We start from the raw sequence: 18,814 nt of genomic DNA on the forward strand, positions 1-18,814 counted from the left end.
TCTCAGTTATGCCATCATTGACCGACCACCCAGCCAGGTGAGACAGATGCTGTATCTGCCGGTATTTCCTGGGAGCTTTTTGGGCATGATGCTGATTGGAAAATATAACAAATCAGGCAAAGGAAGAGCAGCAAAAGAATTGACCATAGCGTACATCCCAGCTGTACTTCTTTTTCCACCTTGTCCGTGAAAACGTCCATCAACTCATAGGCAGAACATAAAATCCTAGGGGAACTTCTAGCTACATCACCAAGCACTGAGAGTTGGAACCCCTCAAGAAACCTGATAGGCAAAAACTCAGCCACATCCTGAAGAGGGTACCAGTCCAGCCACTTCAATATGGCATCCTTAAGCCACAGGGAAGGGGCCCTATTGAACAGGAGCTGACCCAGGTGGCTTGGGGTCAGAGGAAAAGTCCACACAGCTGAGGGCATCATGGACAGGATCAGCGGCACCACGTCTTAACACTGGTGACTAAAATGACAGAGATGCTGACCCACAATAGCTGTTGTTATACGCAAATCATAGGCCCTTAGCAGGAGTGTGAGGGTTAGGTAGGTACAGTCCAGTTATACTGCCACATATGTCCAGTGGAACTGCCGTATAATTCCAGTGATTCTGCCTTATAATTCCAGTTGTACTGGCGTATAAATTCAGTCTAGTGATACTGCAGTATATGTACAGTGATATTGCCGTATATGTCCAGCGGTACTGCCGTATAAATCCAGCGATACTGCTGTATATGTCCAGTGATACTGCCGTATATGTCCAGTGATTCTGCCGTATATGTCCAGTGGTACTGCCATTTATGTCCAGTGGTACTGCCGTATAAATCCAGTGGTTCTGGCGTATAAATCCAGTCCAGTGATACTGCCGTATATATCCAGTGGTACTGCCATATAAATCCACTGATACTACCGTATGTATGTCCAGTGGTACTGCCGTATAAATCCAGTGGTACTGTCGTATAAATCCAGTCCAGTGGTACTGCCGTATAATTCCAGAGATACTGCCGTATATATCCAGTGGTACTGCTGTATAATTCCAGTGGTACTGTCATATAAATATAAACCAGTTATACTGCCGTATATGTCCAGTGATACTGCCGTATAATTCCAGTGCTACTGGCGTATATGTCCAGTGGTACTGGCGTATAAATCCAGTCCAGTGATACTCTGTATGTACAGTGATATTGCCGTATATGTCCAGTGGTTCTGCCGTATAAATCCAGTGATACTGCTGTATATGTCCAGTGGTACTGCCGTATAAATCCAGTGGTACTGTCGTATAAATCCAGTCCAGTTGTACTGCCGTATACAGTAATTCCAGAGATAATGCCGTATATGTCCAGTGATACTGCCGTATATGTCCAGTGATACTTCCATATATGTCCAGTGGTACTGACGTATAAATCCAGTGGTACTGCCGTATAAATCCAGTCCAGTGACACTGCTGTGTATGTTCAGTGGTACTGCCATATAAATCCAGTGATACTGCTGTTTATGTCCAGTGGTACAGCCGTATAAATCCAGTGGTACTGTCGTATAAATCCAGTCCAGTGGTACTGCCGTATAATTCCAGAGATACTGCCGTATATATCCAGTGGTACTGCTGTATAATTCCAGTGGTACTGTCATATAAATATAAACCAGTTATACTGCCGTATATGTCCAGTGATACTGCCGTATAATTCCAGTGCTACTGGCGTATATGTCCAGTGGTACTGGCGTATAAATCCAGTCCAGTGATACTCTGTATGTACAGTGATATTGCCGTATATGTCCAGTGGTTCTGCCGTATAAATCCAGTGATACTGCTGTATATGTCCAGTGGTACTGCCGTATAAATCCAGTGGTACTGTCGTATAAATCCAGTCCAGTTGTACTGCCGTATACAGTAATTCCAGAGATAATGCCGTATATGTCCAGTGATACTGCCGTATATGTCCAGTGATACTTCCATATATGTCCAGTGGTACTGACGTATAAATCCAGTGGTACTGCCGTATAAATCCAGTCCAGTGACACTGCTGTGTATGTTCAGTGGTACTGCCATATAAATCCAGTGATACTGCTGTATATGTCCAGTGGTACTGCCGTATAAATCCAGTGGTACTGTCGTATAAATCCAGTCCAGTGGTACTGCCGTATAATTCCAGAGATACTGCCGTATATATCCAGTGGTACTGCTGTATAATTCCAGTGGTACTGTCATATAAATATAAACCAGTTATACTGCCGTATATGTCCAGTGATACTGCCGTATAATTCCAGTGCTACTGGCGTATATGTCCAGTGGTACTGGCGTATAAATCCAGTCCAGTGATACTCTGTATGTACAGTGATATTGCCGTATATGTCCAGTGGTTCTGCCGTATAAATCCAGTGATACTGCTGTATATGTCCAGTGGTACTGCCGTATAAATCCAGTGGTACTGTCGTATAAATCCAGTCCAGTTGTACTGCCGTATACAGTAATTCCAGAGATAATGCCGTATATGTCCAGTGATACTGCCGTATATGTCCAGTGATACTTCCATATATGTCCAGTGGTACTGACGTATAAATCCAGTGGTACTGCCGTATAAATCCAGTCCAGTGACACTGCTGTGTATGTTCAGTGGTACTGCCATATAAATCCAGTGATACTGCTGTATATGTCCAGTGGTACTGCCGTATTAATCCAGTGGTACTGTCGTATAAATCCAGTCCAGTGGTACTGCTGTATAAGTCCAGTTGCACTGAAATATAATTCCAGTGATACTGCCGTATAATGCCAGTGATACTGCCGTATATGTCCAGTGGTACTGCAGTATGAGTCCAGTGGTACTGCCGTATAATTCCAGTGATACTGTCATATAATTCCATTGATACTGCCATATAAGTCCAGTGATACTGCCGTATATGTCCAGTGTTACTGCCGTATATGTCCAGTGGTACAGGCATATAAATCCAGTCCAGTGGTACTGCCGTATAAGTCCAGTCCAGTGGCGCTTCCATATAAATTCAGTGGTGCTGTCCAGTGCTGTATATTATTTACTCCAAATAAAGGGGTTATTAATATTTAATCCAAATAATTTAATAGGGTTTTCCCTGTGTGGTGTAGATTTACGCTCTCCTTTGCTGCATTTTGTTATATAACTCCAGAAAAACAATGGAGAACAAAAATTTGGAGGATAAAATAGGGAAAGATCAGGAACCACTTCCTCCTAGTGCTGCTGCTGCCTCTGCTGTTGTTGATCCTTGGAGTCGACCGTCATCCCAGAGGGGAAGTCGGAAGACCACTTGTACTACTTCCAGTAAGCAAATGACTGTCCAACAGTCCTTTGTGAGGAAGATGAAATATGACAGCAGACACCCTGTTGCAAAGCGGATAACTGAGGCCATAACAACTATGCTGGTGTTAGATGTGCATCCGGTATCCACCATTGGTGCAGTGGGATTTAGACAATTGATAGAGGGAGTGTGTCCCCAGTACCAAATCCCATTTAGTGTCCTCAAAAATGCGGTTGTACCCAGTGTCCACTTAACCACGGACATGTGGACAAGTGGAGCAGGGCAAACTAAGGACTACATGACTGTGACAGCCCACTGGGTAGTTGTATTGCCTCCCGCAGCAACAACAGCAGCAGCACCAGCAGCAGCATCTCACAAATGCCAAATTGTTCCTAGGCAGGCTACACTGTGTATCACCGGTTTCCGTAAGTCATCCTGTTGCAAAGTGGATAACTGAGGCCTTGACAGCTATGTTTGTGTTAGACGTACGTCCGGTAATCGCCATTAGTGCAGTGGGACTGCAGTGCCAACCCTAGATGGGCCAGGTGTTTGTGCTGCACACTTTTTGTTGCTTAGCTTAGCCATACAGCTACCTCATTGCACCTCTTTTGCTTCTTTGCATGATGTGCTTTTTGGGACCTAGTTTTTTTTAAGTGCCATCATGTCTGCCATTGCAGTGCCAACCCTAGATGGGCCAGGTGTTTGTGCTGCACACTTTTTGTTGCTTAGCTTAGCCATACAGCTACCTCATTGCACCTCTTTTGCTTCTTTGCATGATGTGCTTTTTGGGACCTAGTTTTTTTTAAGTGCCATCATGTCTGCCATTGCAGTGCCAACCCTAGATGGGCCAGGTGTTTGTGCCGCACATTTGTATCGCTTACCTTAGCCATAAAGCTACCTCCTTGTACCCCAACTTATTCTTCTTTGCATGATGTGTTGTTTGGGGACTATTTTCTTTTAAGTGCCATCCTGTCTGCCACTGCAGTGCCACTCCTAGATGGCCCAGGTGTTTGTGCCGCACACTTGTGTAGCTAAGCTTAGCCACACAGCTACCTCATTGTACCTCTTTTACTTCTTTGCATCATGTGCTGTTTGGGGACTATTTTCTTTTAAGTGCCATCCTGTCTGCCACTGCAGTGCCACTCCTAGATGGCCCAGGTGTTTGTGCCGCACACTTGTGTAGCTAAGCTTAGCCACACAGCTACCTCATTGCACCTCTTTTACTTCTTTGCATCATGTGCTGTTTGGGGACTATTTTCTTTTAAGTGCCATCCTGTCTGACACTGCAGTGCCACTCCTAGATGGGCCAGGTGTTTGTGCCGCACACTGGTGATGCTTAGCTTAGTCATACAGCCACCTCGGTGCAACCTTTTGGCCTAAAAACAGCATTGTGAGGTGTTCAGAATAGACTGGAAATGAGTGGAAATTAAAGTTATTGAGGTTAATAATACCGTAGGATCAAAATTACCCCCAAAATCTGTGATTTTATCAGTTTTTAGGTTTTTTTCAAAAATCATCCAGATCCAAAGCCAAAACCAAAACTCGAAAGGGTGGTTTTGGCAAAACCAATCCAGATCCAAAACACGAGCATGGAACCAGAACCAAAACACAAAACACAAAACACGCCGTCCTGCCCAGGCCCCGCCCACTGCCTAGAGCCTGCTTATACTGAAGAGGCCTTTCAGAGCCGACTGCAGAGATTGACTCACGAGATGATGATCATCTTGCTAGATCTTATCAGTGGGGTGACAGCTGGAAGTGGCTGCAGGGGATGTTTACGACATGGGACACACAGCCAGATGACACACACATACACCCCCCATCCCATTGCCCTGACCCGCCGCCTGCATGCCCGCCCGTTCAATGATTTATAATGTAAAAAAATGTTTTTACCAATACAAAATGGCTGCTGGTGTGCTCTGGTCTGAGCCCCCTGTCATGCCCGGGCCTGGGTAATATCTACCTACTCCCTCCCTCTCTTGGCACCACTGCACCCAGGAAGGACTCGTTTCCAATTCCTGGCTGTGACCCGGCATTGTGATGTGAAAGCTTAATTAATCAGTTCCTGTTCCCAGCATTATATTCTCCTGGCTTGTGTCTGTCCTAAGGGGGTCATTCCGAGTTGATCGTTCGCTATGGATTTTCGCAGCGCAGCGATCATGGCAAAACGGGGCTAATCTGCTCATGCGTATGCACCGCAATGCGCACGCGCGTCGTACAGGTACAACGGCCGACGTGCTTTTGCACAGGATCTAGCGACGCATTCAGTCGCTGTGCCGAATGCAAGGAGATTGACAAGAAGTGGGAGTTTCTGGGTGTCAACTGACCATTTTCTGGGAGTTTTTGGAAAAATGCAGGCGTGGACAGTTGTTTGCAGGGCGGGTATCTGACGTCAATACCACGTCACTCGTCGCAGCAATCATCGCACAGAGTAAGTAGCTACAGGGCTGGTCTTGTTTTGCACAAAATGTGTTTGCAGGCGCTCTGCTGCACAAGCGATCGCACTCCTGCTATGCTAAAACACACTCCCCCGTGGGCAGCGACTATGCGTTTGCACGTCTGCTAAAACTAGCTAGGGAGCGAACAACTCGGAATGAGGGCCTAAATCCTGTGTAGTTCCCACATTACTAAACATCTCCAGCTTGTAAAGCCTGTACAATAAACCACTGCTCATCAAAACACAGATCCTGAAGTTAGGCTGACCATCTTATCCCTCTTACCTGGGACGCTCATGGATTACACAACTTCTGTGGCTGATTTAAACCAGCTGAAATGTAGGCTTGAAGTCAGCCAGCCACAGAACCTGTGTAATCCATGAGCGTCCAAGGTGAAAGGGATAGTATGGTCACCCTACTGAAGTTCAAACTTGATTCTCCATATGACTGAGAGCTAGTGGAGTGTCTGACAGAGCATACATACACACGCTGACGGTCCGAGTACCTGGAGCCTACGCCCACCCCCCACCCCCCCTTGTACCCTTCAATCCATTGGCGCAGCTTACCGAATTCTTTAGATGAGCGAAGTGCAGGAAGAATGCTAGCTGAATGTAGGAGAGGGCGTGGATTCGTGGGACAGGGGCGTGGGTTCTTGTCCCGACACCCGTTTTTGACACATCATGGGTCCGGGAGATGCAGCCTGCACCCGGACACTGTAATTTCTTCAGTGCCAGCTTCTACATGGTGACAGAAGCCAGGTTGCTGCACCTGGCTTCTGTCACTGAGCAGGAGCCGGCACTTTGGTGTCACCCCTCGGCGGGTGACACCCGGGTGCCAGCCGCACCCCCCCCCCACCCTCCTTCTGACGCCACTACCCTGCAGGTGTGTGTTTCTGTGTCAGGGGTGCTAGCAGCCGCAGCTGGAGTGTGCGTGTGTGTGTGTGTGTGAGTGTGGGGGGGGGGGGGGGGGACTGGGGCAATATCTGATGTGACGGTAACCGCAGTAGAGAACTACAATAAATGATGGTGACTTATTTGATGGTGATGTCCTGCATGTGTGTGTATGCTCTGTGTGTGTTTATACGCGTGTTGTGTGTATGAGTGTGCATATGTGTATGCTGTGTGTGTGTATGTATGTATTCTACGTGTATGCCCTGTGTGTGTGTTTGCAAGTACGCTGTGCACATGCATGCTATGTGTGTGTGATAAAAATACATATATGCAGATGTGTGTGTTATTGTGAGATTATATATATATATATATATATATATATATATATATATATTAAACATTGCTATTTTTGTAGAAAAATAGGTTCAGGAACTCCCCAGGGTGGGCAGCGGTGGGGGGAGCTGTGAGTAGTTTGGGAGGAGCTACAGTGGGCGGGGCATCTTTGTAAGAAGAAAGACTTTTCCTGTGTAAGAAAAAAAGGGGTGTGGCCTTATTGTATGGTGCATGCCATTGCTTCAACAGGTATGGCCTTGCAGGAAAAGACTACCTTATACCCCAGTTTTGCAATCTGCCTGCCCAGACATTAGCCACCACAGGAAAAATAAAAATCCTGATCATGCTCCCTACATTATTTGGCATTTTTTATCCTTATATTAATGCCCCTTACACATTATTCCACACACCATAAAGCCTGTGTGGAAATGAGAGGTCTGTGACAATTAATATAGCTATGCCTCATTTCCCATGTCAAATATGTACTTTTTATACCCATATCCGTATTCATTCAATTTGTCTGTTTGTTCATTCTCCATTGCTGCTCACCTAATATTGTGTTAATCAATCTTAATATTGTTAATATATGCAATTGTGTTATATTATCTGTCACCCTTTAGATAATATATTCATGTTAGACCAAGTTTCCTATTGTTTACTAACACCACAGTGGACACTCAAAGGGTGAGTCATATTAGGTACTAATGTCCCTTCTTGTTTACTCCCTATTGTCCAACAGTGAGCTGACCAGACATGGTGGCTCTCTGGCTGATGTAATCACCTTGATAAGAATATGTATTGTATTCCAATACTATAAGATCCTACGACAAAGAAGTCACAGACATCCCTGCAATATGAAGCTTCTTGGGGAGGTTTAAGTAGAGCTAACTAGAGAGGTGTAGGAGAGACTCTCTGCTCCAAGTAATGTTCTGTTAGGAGTTTGTGGTGGGAATTGTCATGGGGAATTGGATTACAGAGGTGTGCTGTTTATAACCCATTCTGTTCAAAAAAACATTGTTTGTTTTTCATCTACCCCTGTGCCTCAGTAATTCGGAACCTGGTATCTTCACAGTGCCCATTACACATTATGCCGCACACTGCAATGCCCCTTACACAATATGCCACACACCGTAATGCCCATTACACAGTAACACACCATAATTGCCAAAACACAATTTGCTAAACACTGTATTGCCCATTACACAATATGCCACACACCGTAATGCCAATTACACATTATGCCACACACCGTAATGCCCATTACACAATATGCCACATACAGTTATGCCTCACACACAATAATGCCCCTTAAAAATTGTGCTCAACAGTAAGGCTTCTAATTACAGTACTTTTAAAATTACCTGCTCATCTCAGGGTTATCATGCTCGTTGCCAAGGGTTCCAGGCTCATTGCCAGGGCTTTCCCTGCTCACTGCCAGGGGTCTCATGCTCGTTGCCGAGGGGTTTCCATGCTCACTGCCAGGGGTCTCATGCTTATTGCCAAGAGGTTTCCGACTTGTTGCCAAGGGGTTATCTGCTGTTGCCAGTTTGTCATGCTTGATAACAAGGGGTATCCCTGCTCACTGCCAAGGGGTCTCATGCTCGTTTCCAAGGGGTTTTCCTGCTCGCTGCCAGGGGTGTCATGCTTGTTGCCAAGGGGTTTCCTGCTCATTGCCAAGAGTTTCATGCTTATTGTCAAGGGATTTCCTGCTCATTGCCATGGGGTATATCTGCTCGCTGCCAGGGGTCTCATGCTTGTTGCCAAGGGGTTGCTTTTTTTTAATGTAGATGGGCAAGTGCTGGTGGTTGTGGGGTTTGCATAAAAAAGCCCCCCTTAGTGGCTTGGGAGCATCGGGGCTGCAGGGGAGACTGCCGTGTAGAAAATGCCCACCCAAAATGGCCATCGCAGAGCAGGAGACAGATGCTAGAGGTCCTGGTGCAAATAGTTTATTTTTATCAATTAACAAAATTCAAAGTGAATGAACAGAAGATAAATTTGGTCTGCCCACCCTTTGTCTTCTGAACAGCATCAATTATTCTAGGTACACTTGCAGTGTTTTTGAACACAGTTTTTGAAGGAACTCGGCAGGGAGGTTGTTCCAAACATCTTGGAGAACTTACCACTTCTGTGAATGTAGGCTTGCTCAAATCCTTCTGTCTCTTCATGTAATCCCAGACAGACTCGATGATGTTGAGATCAGACCTCTGTGAGGGCCATATCATCAATTCCAGGGCTCCTTGTTCTACTTTACCCTGATGATAATTCTTAATGACATTGGTGGTATGTTTGGGGTCATTGTCTTGTTGATGCTGGAGTACAGGAGCTTAATACACTGGCACTTGAACAGTGCTCTGAGGCTTATTTTATAAGGTGGGAGTTTGAATTTGGCAAAAATTTGTGACATCATTTTTGGTGTACCTGTGCCCCACCAGCAGCAAGAAGTAGATATGTAGGGGGTGTCTATCAGCTGGGCAGAGGGTTGAGCGCTACAAAGTGTTCCAGCTGGACACAGACTAGGAGATGAGCAGGACTGAGAGAGATCTGTTTCTGAGATCCCAGTCAGACTGTCACCTGGAGTGTTGTATCACCTGGATAAAAGTGACACACCTACAGCAGGTAAGACAGGTACAGAAGCAAAGTGTAGTTATTTACACAGGATCCAGACCTGGAGAGAAGTGACACAGATGCATACAGAACAACGGTGTGTTATATTATACAATGGTGCATCGTAGGAAGCTCCTCCTGATCCTGATCACTGTGCTGGTGTGCTATGGCTTTTACAAGTATTTATGGATCCATGGAGAGGAGCGTCCTAGGTAAAGAATACTATTTACTATGGTAGCTAAATAAACGCTATATACTGTAGTGTGAAGTAGACAGAGCGGAGGTGAGACAGGGTGAGATTGGAGAGAGAGATAGAATAGTGATTAGGAGCGAAGGCTGATTAACAGAGACGTACAGATAGATTGTGAGATGTGTAGAGAGTGAATGATATAGAGGGAGAGAGAGAGAGAGAGAGAGAGAGAGAGAGAGAGAGACTAGAGAGAGACAGGAGAGACAGGAGATATAGGAGAGACAAGGCATACAGTAAATAAATGAAAGTTCTTTCTACGCAAAATATTTCTTATTGTATAAGGAATTTTCTGTTAAATGTTAAAGGACGAGGAAAACACAATTACCGATGTCAGCAGCTGAATGTGTGGACCTGAAGTCTTATATTTTAAATTCTACTATGAAAAAGTGAGTTATCTCTCTTATTTACTAAATATTTCGTTCCATTGGAATAATAACATAATGAAGTGCAATTTGTAATTCCTCATTATTGTGACACAGAACAGTGCAATTAACATCAGTATTTGGGGTTTTCCATGAGAAGGTAACCTGGTCAATCAATATCAGTTTTCAGTTATTTTGTTAGTAAATACCTAAAATCTAACGCTCCATTAAAGAAAAATAATTTTGACAGCACCAATTATTGTCTTACGACATATGCGTATGTTGATAGCTGACTCCTGAAGTCGTTTTGTTTCCACAGTTGCCCCCATTACATACAGTGTGTATCAGCTGCTTATGTTCTGCAAGTCCTTAGTGAGTCTGGATGCTATTTAAAGTGTCTACTTCAAGATGCATCTAAGAATTTGTTTGACATGGTAACTTTATGTACAGCATTTAACTTGCAAGAACAGAGCACTTTACTTGTCCAGCCCGTGACAAAAAATATACAGAGGTTTTCGTAGTGAGAGAAGGGTTCTGAGGTCCGAGGTACAGTTGGGTAGAAGTAAGCATTTGCTTAAGATCTTTAAACATCTTTTACTTTAAACATCATTTACTGGATTATACAGTTGCAATATCGGGATTTCAACCTTTTTTTATGCTGTCCCACCCGTGACAAACTGACCACCAAGATTGAGACCGACAGTTATAGAACCTGCACAGGCTAAATGTATTGTCATGAAAGGAGTTTGGCTTTACATTTATTGTTTCCAGTGAGTTAAAACTAAAATAAAGCCATAGTTAATTAAATATCAGTATTAGCAAACTTCAAACTTAATTGTCAATTGCTTTTAATAGTTAGATGGTCCAGATCGTTATTTCAATGTATGGAATGTAATATAGGTGTGCTGTGTGTATTGGGGGTAATATGGGGAGGGGGCTGTGTACAATGGAATGTAATATAGGTGTGTTGTGTGTATTGGGGGTAATATGGAGAGGGGTCTGTGTACAATGGAATGTAATATGGGGGTGTTGTGTGTATTGGGGGTAATATGGAGAGGGGGCTGTGTACAATGGAATGTAATATAGGTGTGTTGTGTGTATTGGGGTAATATGGGGAGGGGGCTGTGTACAATGGAATGTAATATAGGTGTGTTGTGTGTATTGGGGGTAATATGGGGAGGGGGCTGTGTACAATGGAATGTAATATAGGTGTGTTGTGTGTATTGGGGGTAATATGGAGAGGGGGCTGTGTACAATGGAATGTAATATGGGGGTGTTGTGTGTATTGGGGGTAATATGGGGAGGGGGCTGTGTACAATGGAATGTAATATAGGTGTGTTGTGTGTATTGGGGGTAATATGGGAAGAGGGCTGTGTACAATGGAATGTAATATAGGTGTGTTGTGTGTATTGGGGGTAATATGGAGAGGGGGCTGTGTACAATGGAATGTAATATAGGTGTGTTGTGTGTATTGGGGGTAATATGGAGAGGGGGCTGTGTACAATGGAATGTAATAAAGGTGTGTTGTGTGTATTGGAGGTAATATGGGGAGGGGGCTGTGTACAATGGAATGTAATATAGGTGTGTTGTGTGTATTGGGGGTAATATGGAGAGGGTGCTGTGTACAATGGAATTTAATATAGGTGTGTTGTGTGTATTGGGGGTAATATGGAGAGGGGGCTGTGTACAATGGAATGTAATATAGGTGTGTTGTGTGTATTGGGGGTAATATGGAGAGGGGGCTGTGTACAATGGAATGTAATATAGGTGTGTTGTGTGTATTGGGGGTAATATGGGGAGGGGGCTGTGTACAATGGAATGTAATATAGGTGTGTTGTGTGTATTGGGGGTAATATGGGGAGGGGGCTGTGTACAATGGAATGTAATATGGGGGTGTTGTGTGTATTGGGGGTAATATGGGGAGGGGGCTGTGTACAATGGAATGTAATATAGGTGTGTTGTGTGTATTGGGGGTAATATGGGGAGGGGGCTGTGTACAATGGAATGTAATATGGGTGTGTTGTGTGTATTGGGGGTAATATGGGGAGGAAGCTGTGTACAATGGAATGTAATATGGGGGTGTTGTGTGTATTGGGGGTAATATGGGGAGGGGGCTGTGTACAATGGAATGTATTATGGGGGTGTTGCTGGGACATGCATTGAGGTAAATGGCTGAGGAGACACTGGTTAGTACCAGAGCCAGAGTTACACACAATATATGAGCCAAAGGGTCAATGTGGGCATTATATACAAGTGCAACAGTATATACATGTGGGCATTATACACAGGAGCAGCAGTATATACATGTGGGCATTATACACAAGTGCAACAGTATATACATGTTGGCATTATACACAGGGGCAGCAGTATATACATATGGGCATTATACACAGGTGCAGCAGTATATACATGTGGACATTATACACAGGTGCAGCAGTATATACATGTAGGCATTATACACAGGTGCAGCAGTATATACATGTGGGCATTATACACAGGGGCAGCAGTATATACATGTGGGCATTATACACAGGTGCAACAGTATATACATGTGGACATTATACACAGGGGCAGCAGTATATACATGTGGGCATTATACACAAGTGCAACAGTATATACATGTGGGCATTATACACAGGGGCAGCAGTATATACATGTGGGCATTATACACAAGTGCAACAGTATATACATGTGGGCATTATACACAGGTGCAGCAGTATATACATGTAGGCATTATACACAGGTGAAGCAGTATATACATGTGGGCATTATACACAGGTGCAGCAGTATATACATGTGGGCATTATACACAGGTGCAGCAGTATATACATGTGGGGATTATACACAGGTGCAGCAGTATATACATGTGGGCATTATACACAAGTGCAACAGTATATACATGTGGGCATTATATACAGGGGCAGCAGTATATACATGTGGGCATTATACACAGGTGCAGCAGTATATACATGTGGGCAGTTTACACAGGTGCAGCAGTATATACAAGTGGGCAGTATACACAGGTGCAGCGGTATATACATGTGGGCATCATACACAGGTGCAGCAGTATATACATGTGGGCATTATACACAGATGCAGCGGTATATACACGTGGGCATTATACACAGAGGCAGCGGTATATACATGTGAGCATTATACACAGGTGCAGTGGTATATACATGTGGGCATTATACACAGGTGCAGCAGTATATACATGTAGGCATTATACACAGGTGCAGCAGTATATATATAGTTGGGAATTATACACAGATGCAGCGGTATATACATGTGGGCATTATACACAGATGCAGCGGTATATACATGTGGGCATTATACACAGGTGCAGTGGTATATACATGTGGGCATTATACACAGGTGCAGCAGTATATACATGTAGGCATTATACACAGGTGCAGCAGTATATATATAGTTGGGAATTATACACAGGTGCAGCAGTATATACATGTGGGCAGTATACACAGATGCAGCAGTATATAGTACATGTGGGCATTATACACAGGTGCATCAGTATATATATGTAGGCGTTATACACAGGTGCAGCAGTATATATATATAGTTGGGAATGATACACAGGTGCAGCAGTATATACATGTGGGCAGTATACACAGGTGCAGCAGTATATACTGCAGGAGATTTGGTGAGCTTTGAGAAGAGATAAGCCAAAAAGATTTGAGGGCGGGGGGGGGGGGGGGGGGGGGGGCATTGCCTAACCTGTCATAGACTTTTTGGTCCAGAGCTTTAACTATAAAAATTATTGGAATATTACAAATAAGATATTTCTAATATATTCTTTGCATTTTTTATATCCTTTATATATAGTCAAATATCTGCTTTATACGTTAGTATGACAGGGAACGCTCTGCCTCACCTGCCTCACCCCACCTAACTTCACTGGTGTGTTGTGTGTACTGGGGGTAATATGGGGAGGGGGCTGTGTATAATGGAATTTAATATGGGAGCTAGTATGGGAGAAGGGGGTCTGTGTATACTGGAATGAAATATGGGTGTACTGTGTGTTCTAAGAGGTAGTGTGGGGGATAGAGAGGGGGTGGGGTGTAAAATCAGGTTGCTGTATGCACTGATGGGTAGTGTGGGGGATGGAGAGGGGTGGAGTGTAAAATCAGGGTGCTGTGTGCACTGAGGGGTGTTATGGTGGAGGGCACTGTGTATAATGAAAGTATTATGGTGGTGTTGTGCATACTGAGTGGTATTATAAAGGCTTCTGTGTGTTTTAAGGGGTGATCAGGGACATACCTACTGTATAGTGGGGCCCGGGAGCTTCTAGACTTGCTATGAACCATTCCACTCAATCGCCTGGTGCCTACTTAGTGGCTGAGCGAGGTCTCTCTGCAGAACATCATTGACCTCTATGTGGTCCTTCATTCATTCCTTACTCCTTCTCTACTGCTTGGACTCATTCGCCTCTAATGATACTTGTTTCTGAGAGAGGTCCAACGCACAGCACAGGAGCATTCCTTCCATTACAGGTAAAGCTTTGGGACGTCCCATGGATTCCAGTGTCCCCATGGAAGAAAGATAAAATGGGATTTTTGTTCTTACCAGTAGAATTATTTTCTCTGAGTCCATGGGGGACACTGGACTCCCTCCCTTACACCCCTAGCTGGCTATGGGGTTATTCTATGGAACATATAGAAATACAGGTCTGCCAACCACTGTTTGGTGGATGGTTTCTTTGCACCTTGCTTTCTCCTCCTGTTCCCTGTCCATGGACTTTGTTAGTATTAACTGGCGGTTTACAGATACATCTTCCAGAAATACTCCTCACTACAGATAAACTTGCATTGCACAGAGCTCCTGTGAAGATTTTGGGTCCTGGAAAGTAATGCTTTTGATGGTTGTTAGTGAAAATAGAAAACTGTTCAAAACAAATTAAAATTCTATTCATTTTGTAAATGTTGATCAGATTCTTGCAGTGTTACCTGCACCAGGTCTTAAAAAAGTTAGAGACAGTTTTTTTATTGAGTTTTTTGCTATGGCAGATGTGTCTGACAGGGTTATTAGAGGAATGTAAAAGCAAAAAAATCTGTACTCAAAACAATAATATTTGTAATAAGATGAACATGTTAAATTACAAAAAAAATGATTATGTAACAATAGAAGGGCACTGTTTTTGTTTTACATACTGTGCATAAAATAAGTGTTACTGAAAATAATTTTGCACTGTGTCCCACCCATGACTTATAGTTGTCTCACCCATCACAAAATAAAACATCATGATTTTACATAAAACTAATACTTTTCTTCTTGTTTTCTCTAACATATTCTACACCAAGTTCTTACTACACAATGGGTAAATTATACATTTTATTCCACCTGCACATTCACAGAGATTGTATAAAGTTGCTCGCTATGGGAGAATGTGTGTCTACTTTCTTTCCCACCCATGACACAAGTTTGAAAAACAATAACGCCATACCAAACGATGCTCATAAAGAGCTACCATATACATCTACTTATACCATACACACTGTATGTATGCTACCATAATAATTAGAGATGAGCCGGTTTGGATCTCCAAGATCCGAACCCCCCTGAACTTCACGATCCAAGCCGAGAACCGAGTCCAGCTCAGGACTTCCCGCCAGACTCGGATCCCAGAATGAGGCAAAACGTCATCATCCCGCGGTCAGATTCTCCTGAGTTTTGGATTCCATATAATGAGCGGTGCATCGCCGCCATTTTCACTCCGGACTTGGAAAGTGTGGGAGATAGACCTCTGTCTCTCTGCTGGTGGTGGCATCTGGTGGGGTCAGTGTGTTCTCTCTAGGGGTGCTGTCCTGTCACTGTGGTGTCCTGTGCTGTTAGGGGTGCTGTCCTGTCACTGTGGTGTCCTGTGCTGTTAAGGGGTGCTGCAGCTGTACATGGGTTTTGCTGTCCTGTCAAGGTGCTGTACAGGGGCACTGTCCTGTATGCTGTAAAAATACAGGGGTGCTGTGAAAATACAGGGGTGCTGGTTATGTCCTATATGCTGTAAAAAATTCAGGGGTGTTGTAAAGGTACACTGGCCTTGTCTTGTATGCTGTAAAATTACAGGGGTGCTGTGAAAATAAATGAACACTGGCCCTGTCTTGTATGCTGTAAAAATACAGGGGTGATGTGAAAAGACAGGGGTGCTGGTCCTGTCCTGTATACTGTAAAATTACAAGGGTGCTGTTGTTAAAATAAAGGTATACTGGCCCTGTCTTGTATGCTGTAAAATTACAGAGGTGTTGTTAAAATACAGTGGTGCTGGCCCTGTACTGAATGCTGTAAAAATACAGGGGTGCTGTGAAAATACAGGGGTGCTGGTTCTTTCCTGTATGTTGTAAAAAAAAAATAGGGGTGTTGTAAAGGTATGCTGGCCCTGTCTTGTATGCTGTAAAATTACAGGGGTGCTGTGAAAATAAATGTACACTGTCCCTGTCTTGTATGCAGTAAACATACAGGGGTGCCGTGAACATAAAGGTACACTGGCCCTGTCCTGTATGCTGTAAAAATGCAGGGTTGCTAGGAAAATAAAGATACACTGGCCCTGTCTTGTATGCTGTAAAAATACAGGGGAGCTGTGAAAATACAGGGGTGCTGTAAAAAATAAAGTGGTGCTGGCCCTGTCCTGTATGATATAAAATTACAGGGATGCTGTTGTTAAAATAAAGGTACACTGGCCCTGTCTTGATGCTGTAAAATTACAGGGATGTTGTTAAAATACAGGGGTGCTGGCCCTGTCCTGTATGCTGTAAAAATACAGGGGTTGTGTGTAGATACAGGGGTGCTGGCCCTGTCCTGTATGATGTACAATTACAGGGGTGCTTTTGTTAAAATAAAGGTACAGTCTTGTATGCAGTAAAATTACAGGAATGTTGTTAAAATACAGGAGTGATGGCCCTGTCCTTTATGCTGTAAAGATATAGGGGTGTTTGTTCTGTTCTGTATGCTGTAAAAAATACAGGGGTATTGTAAATGTACACTGGCCCTGTCCTGTATGCTGTAAAAATACAGGGGTGCTGTTGTTAAAATAAAGGTACACTGGCCCTGTCCATATGCTGTAAAATTCAGGGGTGCTGTTATTTATTATTTATTTATTTATTTATTAACAGTTTTTTTATATAGCGCAACAAATTCTGTTGCGCATTACAATTGGAAATAACAATGATATAAAAAAACAATGATATAACAAAACTGGGTAATAACAAACAGTCATAGAAGTAGGAAGTCCCTGCTCGCAAGCTTACACTCTATAGGGAAATAGGCATGGATACACAAGGATAGGTGCTATCAATTGCTTAGTTGTCCACCAAATTGCAAAGGTTCTTGGTGGGCTGTATGATATTGTCATACAGCAATGATGAACCGGGGTCGAGAGGAAGGATGAGATGACATGTGAGGATATGTGTGGACTGTGCAGAGTGGATGCAATTTGATAGGAAGGTTTATGAAAGTTATGTGGGCGGTTCAGAAATTTGATACGCTTGCTTTAAGAGGTGAGTTTTCAGTGAACACTTGAAGGTTTGGAGACTAGAGGAGAGTCTTAATGTACGTGGTAGGGCATTCCACAGACTGAGTGCAGCCCGATGAAAGTCCTGCAATCGTGAGTGGGAGCGAGTAGTGAGTGTGGATGAGAGACACAGATCTTGTGAAGAGTGAAGAGGTCGGGTTGGGAGACATTTTTAGATAAGCAAAGTTTTGTACGTTGGTGTAGTTTGGTTAATGGCGTTCTGTGTGAGTAAAAGTATTTTATATTGAAGGGATGTTGTTAAAATAAAGGTACACAGGCCCTGTCTTGTGTGCTGTAAAATTACAGTGGTGCTGTGAAAATAAAGGGGAACTGTTCTGATCAGGAACCACTTCCAGTACCTAGTACTAGTGCTGAAGCTGCTGCTGCCAACAGTCATGACATTGACGATGCAATTCCATCAATGTTGTCTGCTAAGGCCGATGCCCAATGTCATAGAGGGCATGTAAAATCAAAGAAGCAAAAATTAATAACAATAAAAAAAAAGAAATTTTCTGATGAGAAATGTAAAATTGGCAATGTGACATTCACGACAAGAAGTGGCAAGGAAAGGCTAAGGCCTTGGCCTATGTTCATGACTGGTGACTCAGCTTCTCATGAAGATGAAAGCCCTCCTCCAACTAGAAAAATGTAAAAAAATTAAGCTTGTCAAAGCACATGAAAAAAACAAAGGGGTTCAGAGATATCACAAATCCCCAAGGAGAGTCCAAGTTTGTCCGCCGTTGCGATGTCAAGGCCTGACCATCCCAAGACTGTATGGGAAGAGGAGGCTCCTACCACCATTTGCACGCCCTCTGCAAGTGCTGGGAGGAGCACCGCCAGTTCAGTTGCTGATATTGAGATTGAGGATGTCACTGTAGAAGTACCCCAGGATGAGGAGGATATTGGTGTAGCTGGCGCTGAGGAGTAAGTTGGCGATGAGGATTCTGATGGTGATGTTGTATTGTTTGAATAAGGCACCAGTGGAGACAGTTGTTGGCAATGGGATGAAAAAGCCCATTGTCATGCCTGGGCAAAATACCAAAAAAGCCACCTCTTCGGTGTGGAATTATTTCTCTACAAATCCGGACAACAGGTGTCAAGCCATGTGTTTCCTTTGTCAATCCATAAAAAGTAGGGGTAAGGACATTA

At 43.7% G+C, this 18,814-nt stretch overlaps 1 protein-coding gene across 1 annotated transcript in view; it reads left to right on the top strand.

The window, feature by feature from the left end:
- Nucleotides 1-9,604: 9,604 nt before the first annotated feature.
- LOC134934764 (alpha-2,8-sialyltransferase 8F-like) overlaps nucleotides 9,605-18,814 on the top strand; it is a 65,564-nt gene continuing 56,354 nt past the window's right edge. The window contains exons 1-2 of the mRNA XM_063930129.1: nucleotides 9,605-9,749; nucleotides 10,093-10,173. Coding sequence (XP_063786199.1) covers nucleotides 9,652-9,749; nucleotides 10,093-10,173 — 179 coding nt within the window. The 5' untranslated portion in view covers nucleotides 9,605-9,651. The remainder of the gene's footprint in view (nucleotides 9,750-10,092; nucleotides 10,174-18,814) is intronic.

Source organism: Pseudophryne corroboree, chromosome 6 (assembly GCF_028390025.1).
Source record: "Pseudophryne corroboree isolate aPseCor3 chromosome 6, aPseCor3.hap2, whole genome shotgun sequence".
Lineage (NCBI taxonomy): Eukaryota > Metazoa > Chordata > Amphibia > Anura > Myobatrachidae > Pseudophryne > Pseudophryne corroboree.